The sequence below is a fragment of the Lepidochelys olivacea genome (genome assembly GCF_965140295.1).
Source record: "Lepidochelys olivacea isolate rLepOli2 genome assembly, chromosome: 4".
NCBI classification, from domain to species: domain Eukaryota; kingdom Metazoa; phylum Chordata; order Testudines; family Cheloniidae; genus Lepidochelys; species Lepidochelys olivacea.
The window spans coordinates 18,603,790-18,629,636 of NC_140414.1; the positions used below are offsets into that span (position 1 = coordinate 18,603,790).

At 46.8% G+C, this 25,847-nt stretch overlaps 2 protein-coding genes across 7 annotated transcripts in view; one reads left to right on the top strand and one right to left on the bottom strand.

Annotated features, from left to right (window-relative positions):
• Window positions 1-12,092, bottom strand: part of NPFFR2 (neuropeptide FF receptor 2) — a 36,701-nt gene extending 24,609 nt beyond the window's left edge. For 2 of the 5 annotated variants that reach the window (XM_084627377.1, XM_084627375.1), the window contains exon 1: window positions 11,873-12,092. The gene's annotated coding sequence lies outside the window, so the exon portion shown is untranslated. Of the gene's footprint in view, window positions 1-11,597; window positions 11,740-11,872 lie in introns of those variants that run through there. The other 3 variants (XM_084627376.1, XM_084627374.1, XM_084627373.1) reach the window with 2 other exon arrangements.
• The window catches only part of LOC311520132 (uncharacterized protein), a 90,159-nt gene that overhangs the window by 5,176 nt on the left and 59,136 nt on the right, over window positions 1-25,847 (top strand). The window contains exons 2-4 of one of the 2 annotated variants that reach the window (XM_084627380.1): window positions 2,298-2,419; window positions 14,741-14,787; window positions 21,475-21,507. In XM_084627380.1, the coding sequence (XP_084483506.1) occupies window positions 14,765-14,787; window positions 21,475-21,507 (56 nt within the window). In that variant the 5' untranslated portion in view covers window positions 2,298-2,419; window positions 14,741-14,764. Of the gene's footprint in view, window positions 1-2,297; window positions 5,207-14,740; window positions 14,788-21,474; window positions 21,508-25,847 lie in introns of those variants that run through there. The other variant, XR_014711493.1, reaches the window with a different exon arrangement.

The window sequence follows — 25,847 nt, forward strand, 5'->3', positions numbered from 1 at the left end:
TTATTCCATTAGCGCAGTCATTTTGGCCAAGTATGCAAACAGATCTTCTCCAGCCACGGCAGCATGGGAGCCAGAGAATGGTAGGATATACACAGATCAGAAAAATAAACAAGGCAATAATCTGTGCTCCATGTACGGGTGATCTGGATAAATCTCCAGGTCCCGTTCCGCTTTAAGCCTAGCATTGTAGGACACTCTTAGTTTGATTAATATATTCGGTTTGCTAGAGCTATTTTAATGGGTCTTGAGATACTTGTAATGTAGTTACTATAACTTCCTTTCACAACCAAGTTGCGTTTAATATGTAGTAACTCAGGCCTAGACTGCCACGTTCCTTCTAGCCTTGACAAAGGGTATGTCCTCTCAGTGGCTGGGAGGTGCAATTCCCAGCCCAGGTAGACCTATGCTTGTTAGCTCTGCGAAAGCCTAAAAATAGCAGCGTGGCTGTGGCTGGTAACACGGATTAGCTATGTGAGAACAAGCCCACCCAATCCCCTGGGTACATGCTCAGGTGATTAGCCCAAGCTGCCACAGCCACACTGCTAATTTTAGGTGCTTGCTGGCCAAGAGCTAGCACATGTATGTCTGCCAGCACTGGGAACTACACCTTCCAGCTACTGTGTAGACGTACCCTGGATCCATGCAAGGACAAGGAGTCATGGCTTCTTCCTTTGCTGCTCCCTTGGCTAGGGTAATCAAACACCCTACAACAAATGTTCCAAGTTGACAGGGGCCTCTGGTGAATCATAATAAAATAGGGGCATTGCCAGGTATGTCAGCTGTGTCTCCAGGCTGGTGACGGCATTTTAAGGAACCACCTTCTCCTCCCTGGAGATGGAGCGTCTCTGTCAGAAATGCAGCATGGAGTCTGATTCTCCACTGCCTTGCATAGCCCTTGACATTTAGGTGAAGTGGGGGAAGAAATGTTATCAAATGTGAATGGTACCATTTCACACTCACTTTGCACAAGTGTAAGTGAAAGCAGTAGAGAGTCTGGCCCACAGACTTAAGTCTTCAGTTTCCTTGTGCCGTTCAATTTATCTCTTAATAAAAGGTTTGTTTTCTAGTATCCGTGCAAGCTTTTTAATGTTGTATAACAAAATACTAATCTTATATGCCAGACACAAGCTAATATAACATAGCAACTGGAAATGAGGAAATTACTTTTATTTCCAGCCACCATCATCTCAAGTTGCTTTAAAAAAAAACAAAAACAAAAAAAACCTACTTTCAGTAACATTCTTTATTAGTCAGTCTTTAAGTTGTACAATTTTGCAAGTAATTTTCTGGTTAGATTGCCCAGGAAATTCATTTCCAGTTAAACTGCTATGAAACTGAAATATAAAATGTATCCTTTTGATATCCCCACAAACTCCTCCTATTCTGCCTCAGTCTCAGTGCTTGCTGCCCCTCCCACCAGCCTCCAGCTCCTCCAGTTGGTGGAAATGTTGATAATACAATGGCATCAGAAATAGATTGAGTTGGATATCATTCAAAAGTCCTTTCTCGCACGAACACCATGATACTAAACATGACAAACCTAGAACAATTATGTAGATATATATTCAAGAAATTGTTTAAAAATCAAAGTTTTTTAAATTGTACTTTAACACTGGGGAGCAAGGAAGGGGCTCCTGGCAGGTTCTAGGAGCTGCAAGAGCCAAGGCAGGTAGTTACTGGCAGGGACCGGGGAGCAAGGAAGGTGCTCCTGGCTGGCTGCTGGGACTCAACCAAGACAAGGGAAGTGGCCCAGGGAAATGCAGTTAGTTAAAAGGACATGGCACAAGGCTGCTATACTTAAAAGGTCCCTGCAGTAGTGGGCAGGCCCGAGTCTCCCCACCCCCACCAGACACTAGGGAAGTGACTATGCCCTGAGAGAAGGGAATTTAGATAGGCCCAGGGAAGGGACTGTATGTGGAACTGTTACCCCCTCTCCTCCAAAAGGGGGCCAAACTGAGACTGACTCAGCTGGAGCACTGCGGTCACTGATGATTCAAAGTAAAGGTAAAGAGTCTCCAGGGAGGAAACCCTGTGGGTGCTGCTCCCCTCCAGACCAGGAACCTTTGCAAATTAGCTAGACCCCAACTGATGGTACCGTGATGGGCCCTATGGAGCTGTGGAAGGACGGAGCCCAGGAAGCGCTGCAGGGACACACCAACTGAGGATACTCTGATGGCTGGACTGTTAAATGACTAAGCCCAGGGAGGGCTACAGGACATTACTGAGGGCTTTGAGACAGGCCTGGTTAGACTGTGTTGGGTTTGGTTTTCACACAAGGACTGTGTTTGACTTCGCAGAGGGCTGAGTCATCGAAGACCTGCCTGACAAGCACAGCAGCTGACGAGGCACTGTGAGGGGAGGAAATTGAGGAAAAACTGCACACAAACACACACACTCAACCAGGGGATGCTTGCATGAGGTGAGTGCATGCCATTAGAAGCACCTATTTTGCTTAGTCAGCTTGTGGCTCTCTCTAGAAAACCCTGCAGTTACAATGCGGGGATGCATTGCCCCAAATCAGTGAAATGGCTTAAAATTCATAAAACTTTAAAAGAGATATAGCTCTCAGTTCTAGATGATTAGTTTATAGGTGCTGGTAAACGGTCTCTGACAGAGACTAGTACTTAATGTGTCAACTTCAGGGTATAAGCCAACCACTGTATCAGAAACAATGGAACTGGAGTCAGAGAGCCAATGTTCCCGGGAGCCTCTGTTAGTGATGGGTCACTTACGGAAGAGGGAACATGGGGAGTTACCCAGCCACACAGAAAGAGCAATGCACAGGTTTTAATAAAGTTTCACTTGTTCAACTTAAACCTCATTCAGCTTCACTTTTTCACATTGCATATTCTTAATTGTCAAAGTGTCTCACAAGTGTGATAATAGTTTTCTAGATTTTAAATTGAAATTTGGTGACCAGATGAGTCTTACAGTGAAGGCTGTGCACGAGCAGCGGTAGACTGCGTGCTCACAGTTTGTACTGCACCGGGGATAGATATAAATGTATGTGAACACCTAATGTAATGCTTCTCCTTTGTAAGCTTTTGTACGTACCGTATAGGATCTAGTCTGCCTAGTAGAAGGTTTTAATTTGTAAATGCCTATGCATGCAGTAGTAGCCTTTGAAATATTCAAGAAGCTAGCTTTTTAATTCACTGACCCTTATGCACGGGTCACTATTAGTGTTGGAGATGACATTATACAGCTTCATATTATGAATATGCAAAAACTATGAGAAACAGATGTGGCCTAACAAGAAGTAGCAAAGACAAGGTCCACAAACAAGTCCTTGCAACATGCTCTTCACTCCTCTTCCGTGCAGAGGCATCTTTTACTGACCCCTTCGTCAATAATATGCCAAACCCTTTAATCCTGAATCACATCCAGAGGTGCTTACTGACACCTCTGCTGGACTGCATGTAATATCAGATGTACAAGAGCCTCTGCTGAAAACAAATGGAGAGATTGTGAGAGATGCACTTGATTCTAATAGGACACGTAGCTTCTTCAGCCCAGTCATTACATTTGATATCAAAACATTTGCTGACATGGCCAAGAAGACCAAAATTAAGTCCGGCAAGGGAGACATAATCAGAGCAGCCATCAGTCAAGAAATTATTTTCTGCACAGCCCTGTCCTTAGCAAGAGATGATGTTTCAATGGTAACTGTTCTTAGTCACCCAATAGGACCTGTGCCTAAGTCCCTTTTCCATGCTGATGGAACAATAAGAACAGACAACGCTGAATTAGGGCATCAGGTGGAAGCTCAAGCTAAAAGGAATCCATGAGCTAACAGCATGCAACAAAGAGTCCATAGTGTACATCAGAGATACAATGGCTGTCATACAAATGTAGCTGGAGACAAATTCCACGCATTCATGAATTGTCTGCTGAGCAGTTGAGGTAGGTCCTAAAGGATTTGACAAAGCAAACTCTGTATGTGAAGTGTTTGACAAATATGAGAACAGTAACCCTGTGAAAACTGCAGAAAGACAGCACTGGACAGGATCTAATGTTGGATGCAAGTAATATCAGGTGATTGGTGGATGCCCTATGCCTCCATGGAAAAAGTTTCTAAACGTGGCATTCAACAAGCAATCACTTGTAAAATTCCTCTGTGAATGTATGGTTCAAAATGCACCTGACAGCATAGAAGCTTACCCAACACAAACTCTCCTTGCTGGAAGCTTTTCCAATGGTGAAATAGCAAAGTCCATCACCAGTAGAGATGTTGAAGAAGCCCAGGACCTGTACAGTATGCAAGAGGAAGTGGACACAAGGTTGCTTCTGCATGCTGTATGTGCCAATATGGCTTTTGGATTGCTTGATGTCAAAGGAACCATAATAATTAGGTCACCTGATACAGATGTTTTGGTCCTTGCTGATCACTACTTCCCAAAAATGGACCACATAGATAAAATGTGGATTGAAATGTGCACTGTTACCAGTACAACTGACTAGCTTCGCTTCATACTTGTGCATGCAATTTGTGCTGCAATCACATCTGACTTCCGCAACATGCTTCCTGCTTTACAACGCAGTGACAGGATGTGACTCTGTGTCATCCCTATTTGGTATTGGGGAAAAATTTGTATTTAATGTTCTCCAGCAAGGAAACTGGTAGCAGTGCTGTATGACCACAGCAAGAAAAAAGGAGATCCACAGAGACCAGAATTGCTTGTGCCTCAATCTAGCCATCAAAAAGGACAGGTCACTGGCCAAATTCACACTATGTGAGGACAGTTTTGAAGAGCATGTCAAAAAAGCGTCTTGGCAAACAAAGATTTGGATGTCTTCGCACATAAGTAAACCAAATATTGGATCACCATTGCGACATAGATGGGAAAATGTGGCTGATAAGCGAATTCTTCTTTTTTTCCAAGGGCCAAATGGCTTGTGAGCTTCTATGAGACCTTATTTGTGCCTGTACCAGTAGGGATCACTGCACAATCAACTGTGTCTGTAGTCAAAACAATCTTCCCTGCACAGAACTGTGTACATGCCAAGGCAATGAAGCTATGGTGATCCATGCACTCTTGACAGAGATCATGATGATGAACAAGGTAACAATGATGATGTTGACTAGAAATGTCACCAGTGCTATTACATTTCAATGATACGTGTACAAATGTATTGTTAGATTTTGTTTTGCCCTTTAGGTTGTTTTCTGATGCTTTGATATCACAAATAAATCCATGTTTATGTCTTGAAATAATACACAGAATCATTAAACTAACAAAAATGAATGCAAATATTTCAAAGTGGTCATTTTAATGTGTTGGTGTTTATCCCTTTTTCTTTGGTAAAAGCCCCACCTGACAGCTGTACATCATACCTCATCTTAAAGTAGACATAAAAAGCTTTCAGATTATGTATGATGTGAATGTGAGAGGGTACATTAAGTTGACCAAAGGAGTGGTTTCTGTTGCTCGCCTAAAATCACTTACCAAAACAAGAGACCACTTCCTGCCTTTGGGTATTCTTAAATACTAATGAAAAAGTTGTGTTCTAATAAGGATTCTCATGCTGTAGATTTGCAGTTTCAATTGTAAAAGATGTCACAATTATCAGGGTAGATGAGAGTTCTTTTTTAACATAAGGACACAGAGCAACCTGACTAGATTTTTAACATGAAAAATTAATAGAGGCTTAGCTTTAAAAAATATGCAATATTTCTAATGTACATTTTCTAAAACTCCCTAAAACAGAAATAGACTCACTATAAACTGTGTGGTGCACTGTGATGGGGTGTCCATCCCACACAGGACTGGAAGTGGTTAAGGTGGCCCCGTAGGCCTATTAACTCCACAGGCTGTGGCCTCAAGCAGTCCAGGGAAGGAGCAGTGAGGGCTAGGAGAGGAAAGCCCTGAACTGCTGAGTTGAGGGTCCCTTGACTGGAACCCAGAGTAGAAGGCAGGTCCAGGCCACTGGGGAAGTGGCACGGCAGGGCAGTGAACTGGAACACTGCTTGGGTCCCTGTGGCAGTGACAGAGAATTTGGAGGAGTATACCCCTTCCTCCTAGAAGCAGGGGAAAGGCTGAGTGACCTAGCCAGAGGGCTGAGTCACAAAGAGGACGCTGCGGTTCCTGGAATGAGAGAGGAGTTGCAGACTGGAGAGAGAGAGGTGGTGTGTTGGCATCACAGTAAGGGGGGTCACCCTCAAGAGCTAATTCCCAGAGGGACCAGGAGGAGAGGGTGAGTGGTGTGCCCCATCACACACACAGAGAATATAGGACTGGGGACCAGGGGTTCCCACAGAATCTCCTGCTACCTTTTGGAGGTACACTCTCCTTCTAGCACCAAATTATTGATAGCCTGATTGTGCAATCCTTACATTGGTGAAGACTCGTGCAAGCGGTCCCACTGGCTTTAAGAAGACCTTGTGTAAATAAACACCCAGCAGTATAAGTAAGGGTTGCACAATGATACCCTTAGAGTGTGTGCCCTAATTTTTGGCAGGTGAATTGTCCTATCAATGGGACAATTCACCTGCTGAAAGTTGAGCATCTCTTTAAATACCTTGCTGGATTGGCGCCTTCAAGCCCAGATTCTGCCATTCCTATATTGTTCACAGTCAGTCTCCCTTATGAGCCTATAAATTTGAGCTTGCCTGAGGAGGTAATTATTCAGTCATCTACCTAATAAAAGATAAAACCAAGGCTATGTAGTGGGAGAGTTCAGTTTCCTGCACCATTAGCTTAGATGACCTATTCATTACTTTTGTTGTCATGGGGAAAAATTCAAAGGAGAAGATAGGTTTCAGAGTAACAGCAGTGTTATCTGTATTCGCAAAAAGAAAAGGAGTACTTGTGGCACCTTAGAGACTAACCAATTTATTTAGCTTTCGTGAAAGCTTATGCTCAAATAAATTAGTTTAGTCTCTAAGGTGCCACAAGTACTCCTTTTCTTAAAGGAGAAGATACTTAGCAATAAACTTAGGCCTTTCCCTGTCTCTTCTCACCCTCCACCCCAATCATCAAAGTACCCTCTGCTTTGATTTCTATAAGGAGCATAATTTGAGGACAGCAATGAGAAAATGTAATTGCATGGTTTGGATTAATAGTATTTTTAATTGTCTGGAAACATGTCTTTCCTAACCATAACCGTTTCTGATGCATTACCTGCTCTAATTGAAATAAGTTTAATTTCAATCTTTCCCTTGCTTCAGGTGAGAGGGCAATGTCCATAATACCGTATTTCCAACACAGAATTGAGCAGCTGGAAAAAAATCTCTTGTATCAATACCATTAAATACTTGGCTCATTTGCTACACTTGACTGACTGGAACCTGTCCTAGAATAAATAGGGTCTTGATCTGATACAGTTGAAAGCACTGTGAGGTGCTAAGCCACCTAAAACTACTTCTGAAGTCAGTGGAAGTTGAAGGTACTCAGCAATTTTCAAACCTTATTTCTGCAAGTCCCCCCCCCCCATTTCCTTCTGCACTGAGACAGTATGACTGAACGAAGACGACTCACTGGACTAAGACCTGATGCTGTTTCTAAGAACCAAAAGTTGTGATGCCATGAGAGCTCAGATTCTGCAGCACCCTGTGGCCCTCATGGCATAAAGGGGCTGGAACCACGCCTGGGTAATAATTCTGGCATAAGGGGGCGGTCCCCAGGCACTATATAGCTGCCACAACAGATCTACACTGTCTCCTGCAGCCCCCAGCATAAGGGATTTACTGAGGGCATGTAATGGAGGAGGGGGCAGAACAGACTGTACCTGAGCTAGTCTGTGCTACAGAATGGCCCCTGGAGAGGCTGCTGTAATTTATCCTGGGTGCTGGGCATGTCCCCAGAAGAGCCTGGAATATAGACCGTGCAAAGTTGGCTTCAAGGTGTCAGAATATAGTAATGGAGAAATGGATAGACTGGCCCCAAAAATTGGAGGGCCAGATTTTGATAGCTTTCCTCATCTTGAAGAATATCTGATTTCAGGGGTAGTCCTGCTATAAATCACTAGTGACTAGGACTATTTGCGGACTAAGGCACTTCTCAGTGTGAGAAAAGATATCAGATTCTGGCCATAAAAAAAGCCAATGGCTCGCTTATATAAAAACAGAGCTGGGTAAAGGATCTAATTCTGAACCATTAAAATAAATTGAATCCCTGTCAAAATGAAAAACACAGAGAAGGCACCACTAAACATGAGAAATAATGACAGAATCTGGTCTTAGTTGAGTGAGAACCTCATCAGATTAAAATGTGAATTCTGAACATGAATACAAATGTATTTTAAAACTGGTAAACAATGTACAGTGTCAAGTGTCTCAGCCAGCGTCCCCAGAAGTAATTCAGCCAAAAAGTGTCATCACATTTTACCATTTACTCAGGTGCGTAGTGGTACAGTATATTGCCTGACATACGCATGATCCACTAGTAAATCACTCTTGTAAACTCGTCCTGGATCAAATCACCAAGCCACATGTCGCATTAGAAACTAAAGAGAAAACTGATTAGGGGAGTTTTGCCATGGACTTCAATTAATATTATTACTGTATGCATTGCAGTAGCAGCCAGAGACCCCAGTGTAGGATGAGGAATCCACTGTACTAGGCATTGTGGACACACACACACACACACACAATAAAGGCAGTTGACCCAAAGAGTTCACAATTTAAGTATGGGAGCAGGGTCAGGCCCAGAGAATTTATAAACCAGTTTGTAACAGGGACTATTCAGAAAAATCCCCGTGGGCAGTTGCCTGTTCATTTTGCTGTGATCTCCACTGTGTCCTCTATAAAGGAGTCACAGAGAAGTCTTGGGGTTAAAATATCCGGGGCGGGGAGTCGAAGAGTTCACACTCAGCCCATGAACTGCTGGCAGATTCTGCTCTCGTTTATACCTGCCCTCTTTGATCCAGAGAAGTACACTGGTGTACCTCCATTTAACAGCTGTAGGACTCCAGCCCAGAATTTGTCATTGTTTGCTTTGGTGACATTATACCCTGTAGCTCCTGAGATGTAATATTTAGGAGACCGTAAGCAAAGTGAGTCTTTTGTCAACAGGATTGTTTAGTGCACGGTGTTTGTTTTGCCTGCTGCTTGTAACCATGGATATGCAAATAAAAGGAAAGAGAAAATGGAAAACATTTTCTTCTCCATTTAGAAGGTAACCTGCGTGCTCAAATCACCCCCTAAAGCAGAGGTGGGCAAACTACGGCCCGCGGGCCACATCCGGCCCGTGGGACCGTCCTGCCCGCCCCCTGAGCTCCTGGCCTGGGAGGCTAGCCCCCGGCCCCTCCCCCACTGTCCCCCTTTCCCCACAGCCTCAGCGTGCCACCGGTGCCATGCTCTGGGCTGTGAGCTCCTGCCTGGCCTGGTGCCCTGTGCCACGCGGCGCGGCTGCCTGTCCTGGTGCAGCTGCGCTTCCAGCCACTGGTGATCCAGGCAGCACGGTAAGGGGGCAGGAAGCAGGGGGGGTTGGATAGAGGTCAGGGGAGTTCGGGGGATGGTCAGGGGCCGGGGGTGTAGATGGGGTCAGGGCGGTCAGAGGGCAGGGAACAGGGGGGTTGAATGGGAGCAGGAGTCCTGGGGGGCAGTCCGGAAGGAGAGGAGAGGTTGGATGGGGCAGCGGGGGGTAGTTAGGGGTGGAGTGTCCGGGGGCTGTCAGGGAGAAGAGGTGGTTGGATGGGGCAGGGGTCCTGGGGGCGGTCAGAGGATAGAGCGGGGGGGCAGGGGCCTCGGGGGAGTAGTCAGGAAGGAGAGGGGGGTTGGATGGGGCGGCGGGGGACAGTTAGAGGCAGTGGATCCAGGGGCGGTCAGGGAGAAGGGGCGGTTGGATGGGACAGGGGTTTCGGGGGGTGGTCAGGGGACAGAGAGTGGGGGGCAGAGGTTGCTGGGGGGCCATCAGGGGGTGAGAAGCGGTGGGGGGTCCGATAGGGGGCCATGCCATGCCATGCCATGCCATGCTGTTTGGGGAGGCACAGCCTCCCCTAACTGGCCCTCCATACAATTTCAGATGCAGCCCTCAGATGCAGCCCTCAGGCCAAAAAGTTTGCCTGCCCCTGCCCTAAAGGCATATTGTGAGATGAACGAGCAATATGCCAGGCTAGGTGCAAAGTATTACGTTTTATGATAAAGAACAATAGCACCAACTTGTTTTAATGGATGTCTTTCAGGTTGCTTTTCAGTGCTAACTTGTAGTCTTAGGGTCTGATTCTCCTCTCACTTGCACCAGTACACATTTGGGATAGGTCCATTTTAATCAGTGGAGTTACACTAATTAAAACTAGTGCGGCAGGACACTGTACTGCAGAACTTGGCTGCTGTTCTACTGAATCCACAGTAAATAGTACAGATACCCCTGAGTAAATGCACATCTATGGGCCGGATCCTCTGTGGCTGTAAGCCGGTACCTCTATGCCAATTCAAAGCAGCTGAGCCCTATAAAAAAAATCATTTCAAGTAAGAGGATTTCCACCCTATACACCTTTAGCCATTCACAGTTTTAGCAGAGGAAAAACACAGCCCCATTGCCTGACTGGCGCAAATAAACATTATATTTCATCTAGCAGCAAATACATCAATTTTGCCAGTCCCAGGGATGATAACCCAGAGCTCCATACATTATGTAATACATGAAATGAAACTGACTGCTCCTTTGGATTGTAGCTCTCTGCAGGTTTTGTACCAATTAAATAGACTATATTGGCTCGAATTGAATGTAGTTACACTCATGCAACCCACCCAGTGGTGAAGCAGCTGTACCAGCATCGAAGTGCTTGTACCACAGAGCTCATTTCTGTCAATTATCAATGTGCCTAGATAAGCCCTTTTTTTAACAGTATAACTGTGTCCACACTGGGGGAGTTGTTCCCATGTAAATATATAAGTTTATAAACTAAGTTCCTTAGACTGGTACAAAAGCTGGGCGTGGATCAAGCCGAAGAAGAATAGTTGTCCAGCTTGGCTCTATTTAAATGTAAAATGACAGAGTCCATTAACTGATGTAAAAAGAACAGGAGGACTTGTGGCACCTTAGAGACTAACCAATTTATTTGAGCATGAGCTTTCCTGAGCTACAGCCCACTTCATCGGATGCATTCAGCCACAGCTGTAGCTCAGGAAAGCTTAGGCTCTAATAAATGGGTTAGTCTCCAAGGTGCCACGCGTCCTCCTGGTCTTTGTGCGGATTCAGCCTAACACGGCTGCTACTCTGAAACTTTTCATTCACGGGCGTGAACGCCCTTCAGCCAGGCGGCGAAGGTGGCGGTGCCCAGGGGCAGCTCTCTTTACCCAGTGGCAAGCGGGCAGGGTGGGGCACGCTGACTCCTCACACGGGGCAGGCGTGAAGCGTTGCCCGGTGGGTCCAGCCCGTGCCTCGGCTGGCGGGTCGGGACAGAAGGACGCTGCAATACAGCGGAACGAAAGCCCGGCACGGCCCCTGCCCCGCCGCTTGCACGGAGCTGCGGACACCGAGCCGGGACCCGGCCCGGAGGGAGCCAGGCGCCGGCAGCAGGGCTCGGTGTGCGCCGCGATGCGCAGGGGAGGGTCCGCTGCCTTCCCCGCCCACCCCGGCCTCCCGCCGGGGGCCGGTCCCCGCCGCGCGGCTCCGGACACGCGTGGGGCCGGCTCCCGGTGCCCACCCTACCTGGTCAGCGCAGGAAGCCCAGCCGGAGCGGGGCGTCCCCCTCCATGGCCCGGCGGCGAGCCGAGGGGGGCCCCCGCCCAGCCCCGCTGCCGGGGCCGGCATTTGAGCAGCGTTGGAAAGGGGCGGGCAGCCCTGCCCCGTATTGGGGGAGCGGAGGAGGGAGGGAGTCAGCGACGAGCCGCCTGTAGCCAGCCGGAGAAACGCCGCAGAGCGAGACTCAAAGCCCCGAGCGCCCGCCCCCCAGCCCCGTGCCCGGGCTAGCAGCCACCACTCACCCAGCTCCAGCCCCTGGGCATCCTTCCGCAGCTCGCCTCCGCACCCGGGGCTGGCCGGAGCCCCGCTTCGCTGCTCTGGGGATTCCGAGCCGGGCCTGCGGTGGGGACTAGGGGAGAGCCAGTGGGAAGGAATTGGTCATTAGGCGACATCTACTCCGTCCTCCTAGCAAGGCTCCAGCGAGGGATGGAGGAGGCGTTGGTTGCCTAACACGTGTCTTCCATCTCTGCCTGCTCTGCGTCTAAATCCACTTTGCATTAACCGCTCCAGCTCCAGACTTAGCCATGGGATCACAGATAAGGTATGGCTGGAAGAGACCACGGGAAGTCCTCAAGTCCAGCCCCCCTGCCCTCAGGCAGGACCAAGTAAACTAAAACTACCCCTGACAGGGGTTTGTCCAGCCTGTTCTTAATCTCCAGTGGTGGGGAGTCTGCCACCTCCCTTGGAAGCCTGCTCCAGAGCTTAACTACCCTGAGAGTTGGAAAGTTTTTCCTATTATGGCACCTTAATCTCCCATGCAGCCCATTTGCGTCCTACCCTCAGTGGAGGTGGGGAACGATTGATCACTCTCCTCTTTATAACATATTGGAAGACTGTTGCCAGGTCCCTCCTCAGTCTTCTTTCCCCCAGACATGCTAGCAAGTCAATTGAATTTGAAGGAGATCGCTGTACTGACAATAATAATTAGGAAATAAACCACGTCGTGAAAGCTCTTTTCCCCTCTTCTGGCTGTCAGACAACTGCCCAGCCTCACCAAGCTCATCAGCAGAAGCAAGCTTCCCCCAGACACATCAATTCAAAGCAGCACCAGCAAAAGCCATAACAACAGACTAGAAACCTGCAGACATATCTCCCACGCTATAATGATCAGTACCCCCGCCCCCCCGCACACACACACACACACACCCAGGGCCAGTGCAACGATATTTTGGGCCCTAGGCGAAACTTCCACCTTGGGCAACCCCTCTCCCCTCCCCCCACAACCTCCAAAAACTATTAAACTTAGCATTATAAACAGCCTGTCAGAATGGGTAAGGGCTGTTGTAATGTTTCTTTTTTACCTTTAAGGCATTGCAGTTGTTTGCCATTGCCTCTGATGGTGTCTCATTCAAAGTCTTACTATTGTGCAAAGCTAAACAATTGAGCCTTGCATTGCATCACCAGCCACGTTAGGCAGGGTGACAAATCCCCCTTGCCCATGAAGGGCCATTATCCCCTGGTGACTAATTTCTACTCCAAGTCTGTAAAGCAGACTTTTAAGGTAAATACATTATTCCTCCAATATTACCCATGCACACATCTCATAAAGATTCTCACTCTTGACAAGTTACCAGCCTTGTGTAGATCCCTTCCACGTTCCTCTTTGTGGGTAAGTGCCCTGTCAGACACGTGTGGGGTGCAGTGAGTTTGTCAGGCCTGCGGTGACAACTGTTTGTGAAGATCAGGGGGCCCTTCGCCAAGGGGTGCTGGTGTCACAGTGAGCTTGGGGTGGCTGACAGCATGGGGCAGGGCACTGAGGCTGGTGGGGCAGGTAACACTCACTGGGCTGGGGGGCAGGCGGTGCCGGGATGGGGCAGGGGCAGGTACCTGTCAGTCTCCAGCGCTCGGGCTGTGCCGGGGCCAGCAGCATCTTCATCTCGGAGTCTCCCCTGCTTGCCCGGGGGCCACTCCTCCTCTCAGGCTCCCCGGCCGCGGCCGCCCGGGAGGATGCAGGCGGGGGGCACCACCACGGAGGAGACGCAAGGGGCCGGGCTCGGCTGGGGCCCCACACCAGCCGGCCGAGAGCAGCAGGAACCGGGCGCCACTGGGTGGGAGCCGGGCGGCCCAAGCCCAGGACACCTACGCTCCCTGCCTGCCCCTGCTAGTGCGGAGGCTGCCAGCGCCTTGGGTTCGGGCCGCCTGGCCCCCCACAGTGGCACCTGGTTCCTGCTGCTCTCGGTCGGCAGGTGCGGGGTGCCAGCCGAGGACAGCCCCTTGCGTCTCCTCCGCGGCGGCGCCCCCCGCCTGTGTCCTCCCGGGCGGCCGCAGCGGCCGGGGAGCCTGAGAGGAGCAGTGGCCCCCGAGCAAATGGGGGAGACTCCGAGGTGAAGAGGATGCTGGCCCTGGTGCAGCCCGAGCGCTGGAGACTGACAGGTACCTGCCCCTAAGCAATAGTGTAAAACAAAATTGGGGGGCACTGCTTTTTGGCACACCCAAATCTTGGCGCCCTAGGCGGCCACCTAGTTCACCTAGTGGTTACACAGGCCCTGCCCACAACACACCTTTCAAGATCCATGGGTCTACACCTGCCGATCACAACATGTGGTGTACCTCAGCCAGTGCACCAAATGCCCCGATAACAACTAAGTGAAATGAGACAATCACTACACTCTCAAATAAACTCACACTGAGAAATGATAAAAGACAAAATCATCCATCAGCCATGGGCAAACATTTTTCACAAAGCAATCACTGCATATCTGATCTCTCAGTCCTTGTCCTCAAAGGAAACCTGCACAACACCTTCAAAAGACGAGCCTGGGAGGTTACATTCATGACTTTGCTAGCCACTAAAAATCATGGACTTAATAAAGACACTGGATTTATGGCTCATTACAACAATCTGTAACCCACTAAGCCCCCCTTTGTCCTACAGCCATAGAGGTGCTGACTGCTTACTTCCCCTAGAATGGTCTCTTGCAACATGTAACTCTTTGTCTGTTCCTCTTTGTATTTAGCTGTGTTACCCTAAGTACCGTTCCCAGACCTGAGGAAGCGCTCTTGTGTTAGCTCGAAAGTTTGTCTCTTTCACTAGCAGAAGTTGGGCCAATAAAAGATATGACCTCACGCATCTTGTCTCTCTCATAATACATTATTCTTTTTTGTTACAGAAGCACTTTGAGGATCCATCCCGGATGAAGGTGGGGGGCTCCATGATGTAAGGCACAGTACAACAGCAACCTATTGTACAACAATACAAATTTCCCAAGATGAATGCAAAAACTTGTGCCCACAAAATCCATGGGCACCCATTGTGCAGGTGAACTGCTTTGGAATGCACTAGATGGGTAAATGCATGCCAAGACAATACAGCGGTGTAGGATTACAATTAGAATCACACAGGGAGGGGTGTTTCCTGTCTAAAGGCAATGTTTCCATGTAATAAGTGCATCTTCTATGATGTATTATTTCATTATACATTGAGTGGAGTTTGGCCATATGGTGGAAGGGTACACTTAAACTGAGAGTTCCATATGGTGGATTACAACGACCTTAGCTGCAGGGTGAATACTGGTCAATTTTCAACTCCATGGGCAATAGTTTTCCACCATGAGCTGAAGTGATAGGTTTTATTAAAACTTCTAAAAAGCCTGCCAAAGATCGCACTCTGGCACAAAGGCTAAACTCGACTGTGTGTAGCTCAGAGGAGCAGCTGCAATCTGCAGCAGGAAAGAGGGCACAAGGATTTAAAATATAATTAATTTCACGGAGCAGCTGGATGTTCGAGTCGCATACCATTAATTTTGCAGTAACTGTTAAACATTTTACAGCTGAACTAAAAAGCCATCATGGTGTTGGTGGTAGGCAAATGATCGAGGATGGGATTTTTCAAAAACATGCGGTGTTGGCCTAACTCTGCTCCCATTGCAATCACTGGTAAAATTCCCATTGAGACTTACATGGAAGAAGCGTTGGACCAATGCTGAGCACTTTTGAAAATCCCATTTGTCTTTATCTGCTTCTCAGTGGGCGGTGGTGAAGTCTCAAGGCAATTTGGCAAACTTCTGGAGGGCAGGAAGTTAGACAGTCCTGTTCAGACCAATTGGATCATGAGTGTCAAGTGAAAGATTCCCCCCTAATTTAAATACATTGTAAAAAATGCATCCATTTGTAGCTGAAACATATTAAGTTAAATGTCAAAATAGCATACAGTCGTAAAAGCCGAGCATACGCGAAAGCTTTCGTTTCAATACCATTTTGGTCTCATTCCCAGAGCTGTAAGCTTAGGACCATAAATGCGGTAGCGCTGGACTGTAGACATTGTCTATAGAAGCGGAGTACTTGTGGCACCTTAGAGACTAACCAATTTATTTGAGCATAAGCTTTCGTGAGCTACAGCTCACTTCATCGGATGCATACTGTGGATGAAGTGAGCTGTAGCTCACGAAAGCTTATGCTCAAATAAATTGGTTAGTCTCTAAGGTGCCACAAGTCCTCCTTTTCTTTTTGCGAATACAGACTAACACGGCTGCTACTCTGAAACCTGTCTATAGAAGGGGGTTTTCCACCACGGTAGGTAACCCACCTCCTCAAGAGGAGGTAGCTAGCTAAATTGATGGACGAATTCTGCCATTGATTTAGCTATATCTACAACTGGGGTTAGGTCAACCTAAATACAGTATTGAGGAAAAAGAACAGGAGGACTTGTGGCACCCTAGAGACTAACAAATTTATTAGAGCATAAGCTTTCGTGAGCTACAGCTCACTTCATTGGATGCATACTAAGGTGCCACAAGTCCTCCTTTTTTTTTTACGGATACAGACTAACATGGCTGCTACTTGGAAACCTTACAGTATTGAGGGTACACATTTTTTCACAGTGTTGAGTGATGTAGCTAAGTCAATCTAATTTTTAAGCGTAGACCAGCTCTTATTATGCATGGCATGTACTCCTTACTCACAAGTGTATTCCCATTAAATTCAGTAAGATTAGATGCTTGATTGAGGATTACTTATGTGAATAATGGCTTGCAAGACTGGGCCCTATAAACTGAATTTATACAAGGACTATGCCGTGGCTCTGTGTAGCCTGACTTGCAGTAATTCAATAGTATAGTACTCCAGATGGCCAGTGTATGGGTGAAGGGGGGAAGAAAAGCAAAGAATTATAGGAAGCTTGGTTATTTTAGGCATTTCAGAGTATTTCTGTAAATAATGAGCAGGGATAATTTATCTGGAACCATTCCATAAATCATTCTCTAGAGGGCATCTCTTTACAAACAGATTCAGAAAGTAACATGATTCCATCTCAATGATAAAAATTCTCATTTTTATGTTCTATTATGAATGTATGGAATCTGAATTTCTACGAGAACTATACCTCAGTAATGTTGCAGCCTTACTTGCAATAATTTAATGGCATAATACCCCACACGGCCAAGATGCATGGGAGATAGAAAGAGAATGAAAAGAATTAATGGTTACTTTAGAAATTCCAAAGTAGTTCTCTGAATGATGAGAGGGATTGATTTATTTTGAATCATTTTACAAATAAGTCTGTAGAGGGCATCCCTCAACAATGGATTCATGGAGTAATATGACTCAGTCTCAATTAGTGACACATCAAAATGTCCCATCCAAAAGATCTCATTTGTTATGATATAAAAAGAGTTAATGAAGAGGCATCTGAAAGAAGCCACTGTATTTTCACTGGTTTCAGAGTAGCAGCCGTGTTAGTCTGTATCCGCAAAAAGAAAAGGAGTACTTGTGGCACCTTAGAGACTAACAAATTTATTTGAGCATAAACTTTCATGAGCTACGGCTCACGTCATCACTTTCACTGTCACTGTTAAGAAAGTTCTTGTGTAAACTGACTCTTTTATGACTTGCAGGTAGCCTGGCCTGAGATTCGATTCTGAGGAGCAGCAGTGGTAAGATCTATGTTCACTGGTGTGCAGCATATCACTGTATAGTAATCTCTGTGTAATAAGATGTAAAATACTACAGAGAACACATTTTACTCCAAGTAGCCTCTTTTGACCCTTATATTTTCCAAAATTGCTTTATTGCAGGATCCTTAAGGGGGGTGGGAGGGGGGACCGAACATGATCTAGTGGAAATAAGCAGAAGACTGAGCACCAGGAACTCCTGAGTTCCAGTGCAGGAGGTGATACGCACCATGTGAACTTTAACAGGGCAAGTAATTAACCACTGGAACAACTTACCAGGGTCACTCACAAATTTTAACCCGAGATTGGATGGTTTTCTAAAAGATCTGTGTTAGGAATTATTTTGGGGAAATTCTGTAGCCTCTGTGATATGGGGGAGGGATAGCTCAGTGGTTTGAGCATTGGCCTGCTAAACCCAGGGTTGTGAGTTCACTCCTTGAGGGGGCCATTTAGGGATCTGGGGCAAAAATTGGGGATTGGTCCTGCTTTGAGCAGGGGCTTGGACTAGATGACCTCCTGAGGTCCCTTCCAACCCTGATTGTCTATGATTCTACGAGGTCAGTGTAGATGGTCACCCGGGTCCTTTCTGGCCTTGGAATCTCTGAATCTGAGAAAGTCTCTTAATCTCACCTCTTCATTGCCTCCCTCTGTAAAATGGGGCTAACAGTCAAACTTACATATCTCAGATGGCATTCATGAGTCAATGAACCAGTGGCGGATTTAGAGTTAGTGGGGCCTACGGCCCTGTGCTCAGCTTCATTTTTGGGGCCCTTCGTTGGCACCCACCCAAGAAAAAGAACATTCTCTCTTATCTCCCTCCCGCCTATGGCTTGAAAAATTTCTTCATCCTCATCCTATAAGTAATAGGAAGTAAATGAAAATAAAGTGAGGTACCTTGATTGTTTTTGTAGTCTAACTTATTTTTCCACAGACCACTTGAAAATCGCTGAGGGTCTCAGCGGATCACTTAATGATCTCTCCAAATATTGTTTGTACCGTTAGCTAACTATTGTAAAGTGCTTTGGATAAGAGCACTTTATAAAAAAAAATGCAAAAAAGCATTGCGGTGTGGGGTCTGGCCAGGACTTATGGTGCAGGAGGGGGCTCAGGGCTGGGAGTGCAGGGTCTGGGAGGAGGTTAGGGTGCAGGAGCAGGCTGGATTTTGGGGTGCAGGATCTGGCCAGGAGTTAGGTTGTGGGAGAGGGCTCAGGGCTGGGACAGAGGGTTGGGGTGTGGAGCACTTACCTGGGGCAGCTCCTATTTGGTGCAAGGGGTGCAGGAGCGGCTCACGGCAGGGGGCTGTGGGGAGGGGGGTATGTGTAGGGGGAGTGCGGGGGCCCCGCCTTTGCTCCGCCCTGCCCTGATTCCACCCCCTTCCCCAAGGCCCTGCCCCGCCACTTCTCTGCCTCCTCCCTTAAGGGCACTGCGGCCCCACCGCTCCCTCCTAGAGTGCCCGGAGCCCTGGCAAACAGCTGTTCGGCGAGGGGGAGGGGCGGGAACACAGCACGCTTGGGGGAGAAGGTGGGGGAGGGGGGAACTTGGCTGCCGGTGGGGGCGGAGTCTTCAGCAGGAGCCCCAGGAGCCAACAGGACCAAGCTTCTACCCCCCGCAGCTGCCTGGCCCTGGGACCCCCTGTCTTTGGGGGGCCCTGTGCCAGGGCACCCTGTGTTTCACTGTAAATCCGCCTTTGCAATGAATCAATAGATCCACAAATATAAAACCCTAAGGCAGTTGACTGTGGGCACCAATTTATTCTTGTTACATTAATTCTCTATGCTAACTAAGGCAAAGAGATTTCTACAGCCTCCTACTTACAGTTGCCCGATATTGACAGGACATTAGTTGAGCTATACCAGGGGCCTCAAACTCAAATGACCACAAGGGCCACATGAGGACTAGTACGTTGGCCTGAGGGCTGCACCACTGACCATCTGCCCCTGCTGCCCTGGCCCCAACCCCACTCCACCCCTTCTGTAAGGCCCCACCCCTGCCCCACCTCTTCCCACCCCCTTCCCTGCCCCCATTCCAACCCCTTCCCTGAAATCCCCACCCCAACTCCGCCCCCTCTCTGTCTCCAGGGGTGCAGGAAGGGTGCAGGGTGTGGCAGGGGCCTCAGGGCAGGGTGTGGGGGTGCAGGAGGTGGCTCAGGGCAGGGGGTTGGGGTGCAGGAGGTGTGCGGGGTGTGGCAGGGGGCTCAGGGCAGGGGGGTCAGGGTGCAGGAGGGGTGTGGGGTATGTCAGGGGGCTCAGAGCAGGGGGCTGGGGTGCAGGAGGGGTGCAGCAGGGGGCTTAGGGCAGGGGGTTGGGGTTCAGGAGGGGTGTGGGGTGCAGCAGGGGGCTCAGGGCAGGGGGTTTGGCTGCAGGAGAGGTTCGGGGGGGCGGGTTCGGGGGACCCTCCCTGCCTGCCTGCCCTGCCCCTGCGCAGCTCTGGGAAGCGGCTGGGACCTGGGGGAGGGGGATGGGGCACAGGGGTCTGTGTGTTGCCCTGGCCGCTCCTCCAGGTACCTCCCCTGACGGTCCCATTGGTCAGGAATGGTGCGCGCCGGGCCGGAGCCGCTCTAGGTAAATGCTGGGGGGGGCGGGGATGCTGCGGGGAGCTGGTGGGCCACAGAAAATAACCCTGTGGGCTGCATGTTTGAGACCCCTGATCTATACCTACACATCAGATATACTGCCAGTTCCCAAACAGTAAAATTTTAGAAGCCCACTCAACCCATGAGAAATAAGCATCCAGCTGCTTTTTATTCTCTGTTTAAATAGACCAACAACTTTGCCAGCTTTTTTACATTGACTAAAAGAAAACCTAATGTGATCTCTGTAGCCAAAGGAGTTAAACAACAGTAGCAGACAAATGACAAAAGCTTATGCTCAAATCAATTTGTTAGTCTCTAAGGTGCCACAAGTCCTCCTGTTCTTTTTGCTGATACAGACTAACACAGCTGCTACTCTGAAAAATGTTAATATGTTTCCCTGCATAGACTCAAAATTGTACGCTTTGTGAGCCTAAAACTCCATTGAAGTCCATGAAGTCAGTAGGAGTTTGGGGTGCATAAGGAATGCAGAATTGAACCCTATAATTCCTGTATATCCTGATTGTCCCTTATTGCTTGAATAAATGGATACACTATGGAAAAAATGAAGAGGTTTTGAAGTCACCCCGTTAGTGTCTCTTTGCAAAAAAAAAAGTGACCCTCTAATTTCATCGCTTTCAATTGCTGGTAGGCAGGTTCTAATGTGTGATCCAAATCCAGGTGATAAAGAAATACATGAAAATGATAAAGATACACAGAAAGTCACTTTCTTTTAACGCTGAACAAGGGGCTTTATTATAATAAGGAGGATAACATTTTCTCTAATTCTACTCTCTCTCGCTCTGCTTTACTGTAGATCTTCTGCCTAGAACATGTGCCCTGTTCTCCTGCTTAGCTTCCTGCTACAGATTTAAATGTTTTCATAGTCTCCCTTTGTTTACATGTTTTCATAGTCTCCCTTTTCTGCATACCAGGCTATTACAAACTGAAATCTGCTTCACTCATTCCAAGAAGTAATACGGAACACATGTCTACTATTAATTGGCAAAATGACTGACAGGGTATGATAATGCCTTTCTTGTCTTTATCAGTTTAATTCTTAATAATATTATGGGACCTACTGGTTGTACTTGGGACACTGTTTCAACATAATCACATTATTGGCTCATGTGATTACAAGGCACAGTTATTCCTTGCTCTGCACTCCCTGGCAAGCAATGTAGTAATTTTTTTTCAAATTACATGGAATCTGGGACCCTATTAAATAACCGTGCTGTGCGTTTGAAGATACTTGTATCTCCATCACTGTATAAAATTAATATTTGTTGCTTTCTCATTTTCTAAAATCTTAAATACATACTTCTAATCCAGTTACACTTTCTTCTGATAACATTTCAAATACTGATTTATTTTTGTCTTCCCTCAGGATGCTGGAAAATACAGATTTCTATAAGAAAAGGTAAATGTATTTTTAATTAGACTGTATTAATTTTCTTCTAACCTTGTCTCTTCCATTGTTTTCCTCTGTCCTCTAAAATGCTAAGCAATATTGTATGTGGTTCATTAATTTCAGCAAAGAATTTGCTCTCCATTAGCTTAATCAAGTATTCAGTTTTCCACACAGTAAATAGTTTTGCTGATTTCTGTCCACTATTAACCTACTATAAATATGCCCAGTAGGGATACAACATGATGAGAAGGATGAGGCGGACAGCTAACAGTCTTCACCATGCTGTTTAGAACAACCTTTTACATATTTGATCAGTTGTTCTCCATGTACACTGAGGGTAGGACAAGCAGTAATCAGTTTAGTTTGCAGCAAGGGAGATCTAGGCTGGGTATTAGGGAAACATTTCTAACTATAAGGATAGCTATGTATTGGAATGAATTACTTAGGGAAGTTGTGGAATCCCTATTATTCTTTGTTTTTAAGGACAGGTTAGACAAACAACTGTGAGGAATGATGTAGGTATACTTGGTCCTGCCAGAGCAGAGGGGGATGAACTTGACTAGATGACCTCTTGAGGTCCCTTCCAGACCTACTTTTGTATGATTTGATAACGTGATTATAATATAGTTTGGCCTTGACCAAACCAATGCAGTCCCACAGTCCAGAGGACATGCTTCCATACAGCTGACAGGTTCTGCTCGACAATGTTCCAGAGCAGTGCGGACTGACGCGTGTTCATTTTCATCGTCTGAGTCAGATGCCACCAACAGAAGGTTGATTTTCTTCTTTTAATGGTTCAGGTTCTGTATTTTCTGTGTTGTAATGTTGCTCTTTTAAGATTTCTGACAGCATGTTCCATATCTTATCCTTCTCAAATTTTGGAAGGCACTTCAGATTTTCAAACCTTGGGTCAAGTGCTGTACCTATCTTTAGAAATCTCACATTGGTACCTTCTTTACATTTTGTCAAATCTGCAGTGAAAGTGTTCTTAAAATGAGGATGTGCTGGGTCATCATCCGAGACTGCTATAACATGAAATATATGGCAGAATGCACGTAAAACACAGAGCAGGAAACATACAATTCTCCCCCAAGGAGTTCAGTCACAAATTTAATTAATGCATTATTTTTTAATGAGCATAATCAGCATGGAAGCATGTCCTTTGGAATGGTGGCCGAAGGATGAAGGAGCATACGAATGTTTAGCATATCTGGCACGTAAATACCTTGCACCACCAGCTACAAAAGTGACATGCAATTGCCTGTTCTCACTTTCTGGTGACATTGTACATTAGAAAGAGGCAACAGTATCTCCCGTAAATTTAAACAAACTTGTTTGTCTTAGCGATTGGCTGAACAAGAAGTAGGACTGCTTCTTATTTACAATGTCACCTGAAAGTGAGAACAGGTGTTCACATGGCACTTTTGTTGCCATGCTCGTGATGCACATTAAAAAATAATGCATTAGCTAAATTTGTGACTGAACTCCTTGTGGGAGAACTGCATGTCTCCTGCTCTGTTTTAGCCGCATTCTGCTATATATTTCCTGTAATAGCAGTCTCAGATGATGACCCAGCACATGTTCGTTTTAAGAACACTTTCACTGCAGATTTGACAAAACACAAAGAAGGTACCAATGTGAGATTTCTAAAAATAGCTACAGCACTCGACCCAAGGTTTAAGAAGCTGAAGTGCCGTCCAAAATCTGAGAGGGATGAGGTGTGAAGCACGCTTTCAGAAGTCTTAAAAGAGCAACACTTCGATGCTGAAACTACAGAGCCCGAACCACCAAAAAAGAAAATCAACCTTCTGCTGGTGGTGTCCGCTCTGCTTTGGATCGTTATCAAGCAGAACCCATCATCAGCATGGACGCACTTCCTCTGGAATGGTGGTTGAAGCATGAAGGGACATATGAATCTGGCACGTAAATATCTTGTGACACCGGCTACAACAGTGCCCTGCGAACACCTGTTCTCACTTTCAGGTGACGTTGTAAACAAGAAGCGGGCAGCATTATCTCCTGCAAATTGTAACCAAACTTGTTTGTCTGAGCGATTGGCTGAACAAGAAGTAGGACTGGTGGACTTGCAGGCTCTAAAGTTTTACATTGTTTTATTTTTGAGTGCAGGGGTTTTTTTGTACATAATTCTACATTTGTAAGTTCAACTTTCATGATAAAGAGATTGCACTGCAGTACTTGTATGAGGTGAATTGAAAAATACAATTTATTTTGTTTTTTACAGTGCAAATATTTGTAAAAAAAATATAAAGTGAGCACTGTACATTTTGTATTCTGTGTTGTAATTGAAATCAATATATTTGAAAATGTAGAAAACATCCAAAAATATTTAAATAAACGGTATTCTATTATTGTTTAACAGCACGATTAATTGTGCAATGATTAATTTTTTTAATCGCTTGACAGCCCTATATATTTGTGTTATGCTCGTGCCTAGAAGCCCCAGTCATAGACCACGACCCGATCAGGGGTGCTGAAACAATGTGTATAGTGGGGGTGTTGAGAGCCATTGAAGCAAACTGTAAACCCTGTATATAATGGAGACAACTTCAAGCCAGGGGTGCAGCAGCCCCCTTTGTAGTAGATACTTATAAGAAGGTTGCTTGGCCCATGGGCTGGAAAGCCTGTGGCTAAGCCAGCCTGATTACATAATAAGCCCCACTGAGAGGAATCAGGCCATTCCCCATAAAGAGCAGAAGGTGGCTACAGTAAAGAGGGAGCGGCCAGTTCAGGTGAAGAAAGAACTAGAGGGAGAGGCAGGAAGCTCAGAGCAGGAGAGATTCAAGTACAGAGAGTGAGGAGAGAGACCAGGCTTGGGAGAGACCCTAGCTAAGCAGGGAAGAGACTGGGAGAGATGGAGGGGGAATCAAAAGTAGGAGCCTCAAAGTAGGAGCACAGAGGGTAGAGGAGCAACCCAAGAAGCTTTGAGCTAGGAAGTGGCCCAGAGAAAATGGCAGCACAGGAAAAGGAGCAGGTCTAGGTGTCCAGTACAGAATCCCTGGCTGGAAACCAGAGTAGATGATGGGATTAGGTTCTTCCTGCTGGCCTCAGGGAAGGAGGCCATAAGCTAACTTCAAGGGCTATCTAGGGTGACAAAGGGGCTGCAGAATAAGGACTGAAAGCAGACTGAAAAAGAGTCCCATGGCAGAAGGATTCTTTTTTTTCCTGGTAAGTCACTTGAGAACTTAGTTTGGACACTTGCCCACCTGGAAGGGTTGGACTTAAGATGGTGACCTGGCCAGAAGGCTGAGTTACTGGCAGAGAAACCACCTCTGCTCTAGAGCAACTGTTGGCCTGAGGTACCTGTGAAAGGAGAGAGCTGCTATGCTGTACCTGGCCATGAGGGAGTGCCTAGCAATGAGTGAATTTGTTTTCATTGCTGTACAAACATAGAAAAAACAGACCATTCCTGCCCTAATCTAAAACAATTGTTCTGCTCTGGTAGCATGTTACAGGTGTAAATTACTACCCAATTTGCAGGGCAATAGTGAATTAGATCCCACATATTTACTGGGGTATGCTAAATGCTGGGTGACCTGGGATGGCAAAGATGGTTGTCAATTTTTTTTTTTTTTTAAGAATTTATTGCCTGGCTAATTTTGCATACAGCACCTAGAACTATATCTATTTTTTTTTTGCCTTTTCATGCATCTCATCAATAAAACCTGTTTAGCTTGCATTCAGGAACCAGATGATTAGCTCTGTCTTCATATTGTCTTCCCTTGGCTTGACCTCCCTATGCGTGATGGTGCCTGTGGGAGGCAGAACTGGCAGGCACGCTGTGATGCCAATCAGAAAACAGACAGGGCATGGGAGGCCAGGTTTCCAAAAGAGCTCAGCAGCCATTTGGTACCTAAAAGACGTGAGTAGCCAGCCTTTCAGAATTGCTCAGCACCCACTGAGAACAATGAGAGCTGCTGAGCCCTTCTCCAAGGCTGGCTTTTCCACGAGGCACCTAATTACAGTGTCGCCGACTCTTGTGATTTGTGTTCTGTGAGCGATGGGATGCCCGCTGAGCTGGGAGCCGGACTGATGATAGTTTGAGATGCTCCAGCCCTCTAGCAAATTTCAATCCTGGCTGGGGGGAAAAACCCCTTCTGAGCCTTCCTCAGCTCCTGAGGTGGAGCAGCTAATCAAGGTGCTTCAGGAAGCCAGCAGAGTTCCTCTTAGAAGCTGAGGCTGTCCTCACAGGAAGGGAGGCGGCAGAAAGAGCCTGGCAGCTCGGGGCGGCTCTGCTGCATGTCCTGTCCTGCAAGCAATGGGAAGACTCCTCTGGTCCTCCCTCATTCCCTCCAACACCTGAGACGGGAGCAAAGGGGTGAAGGACACCT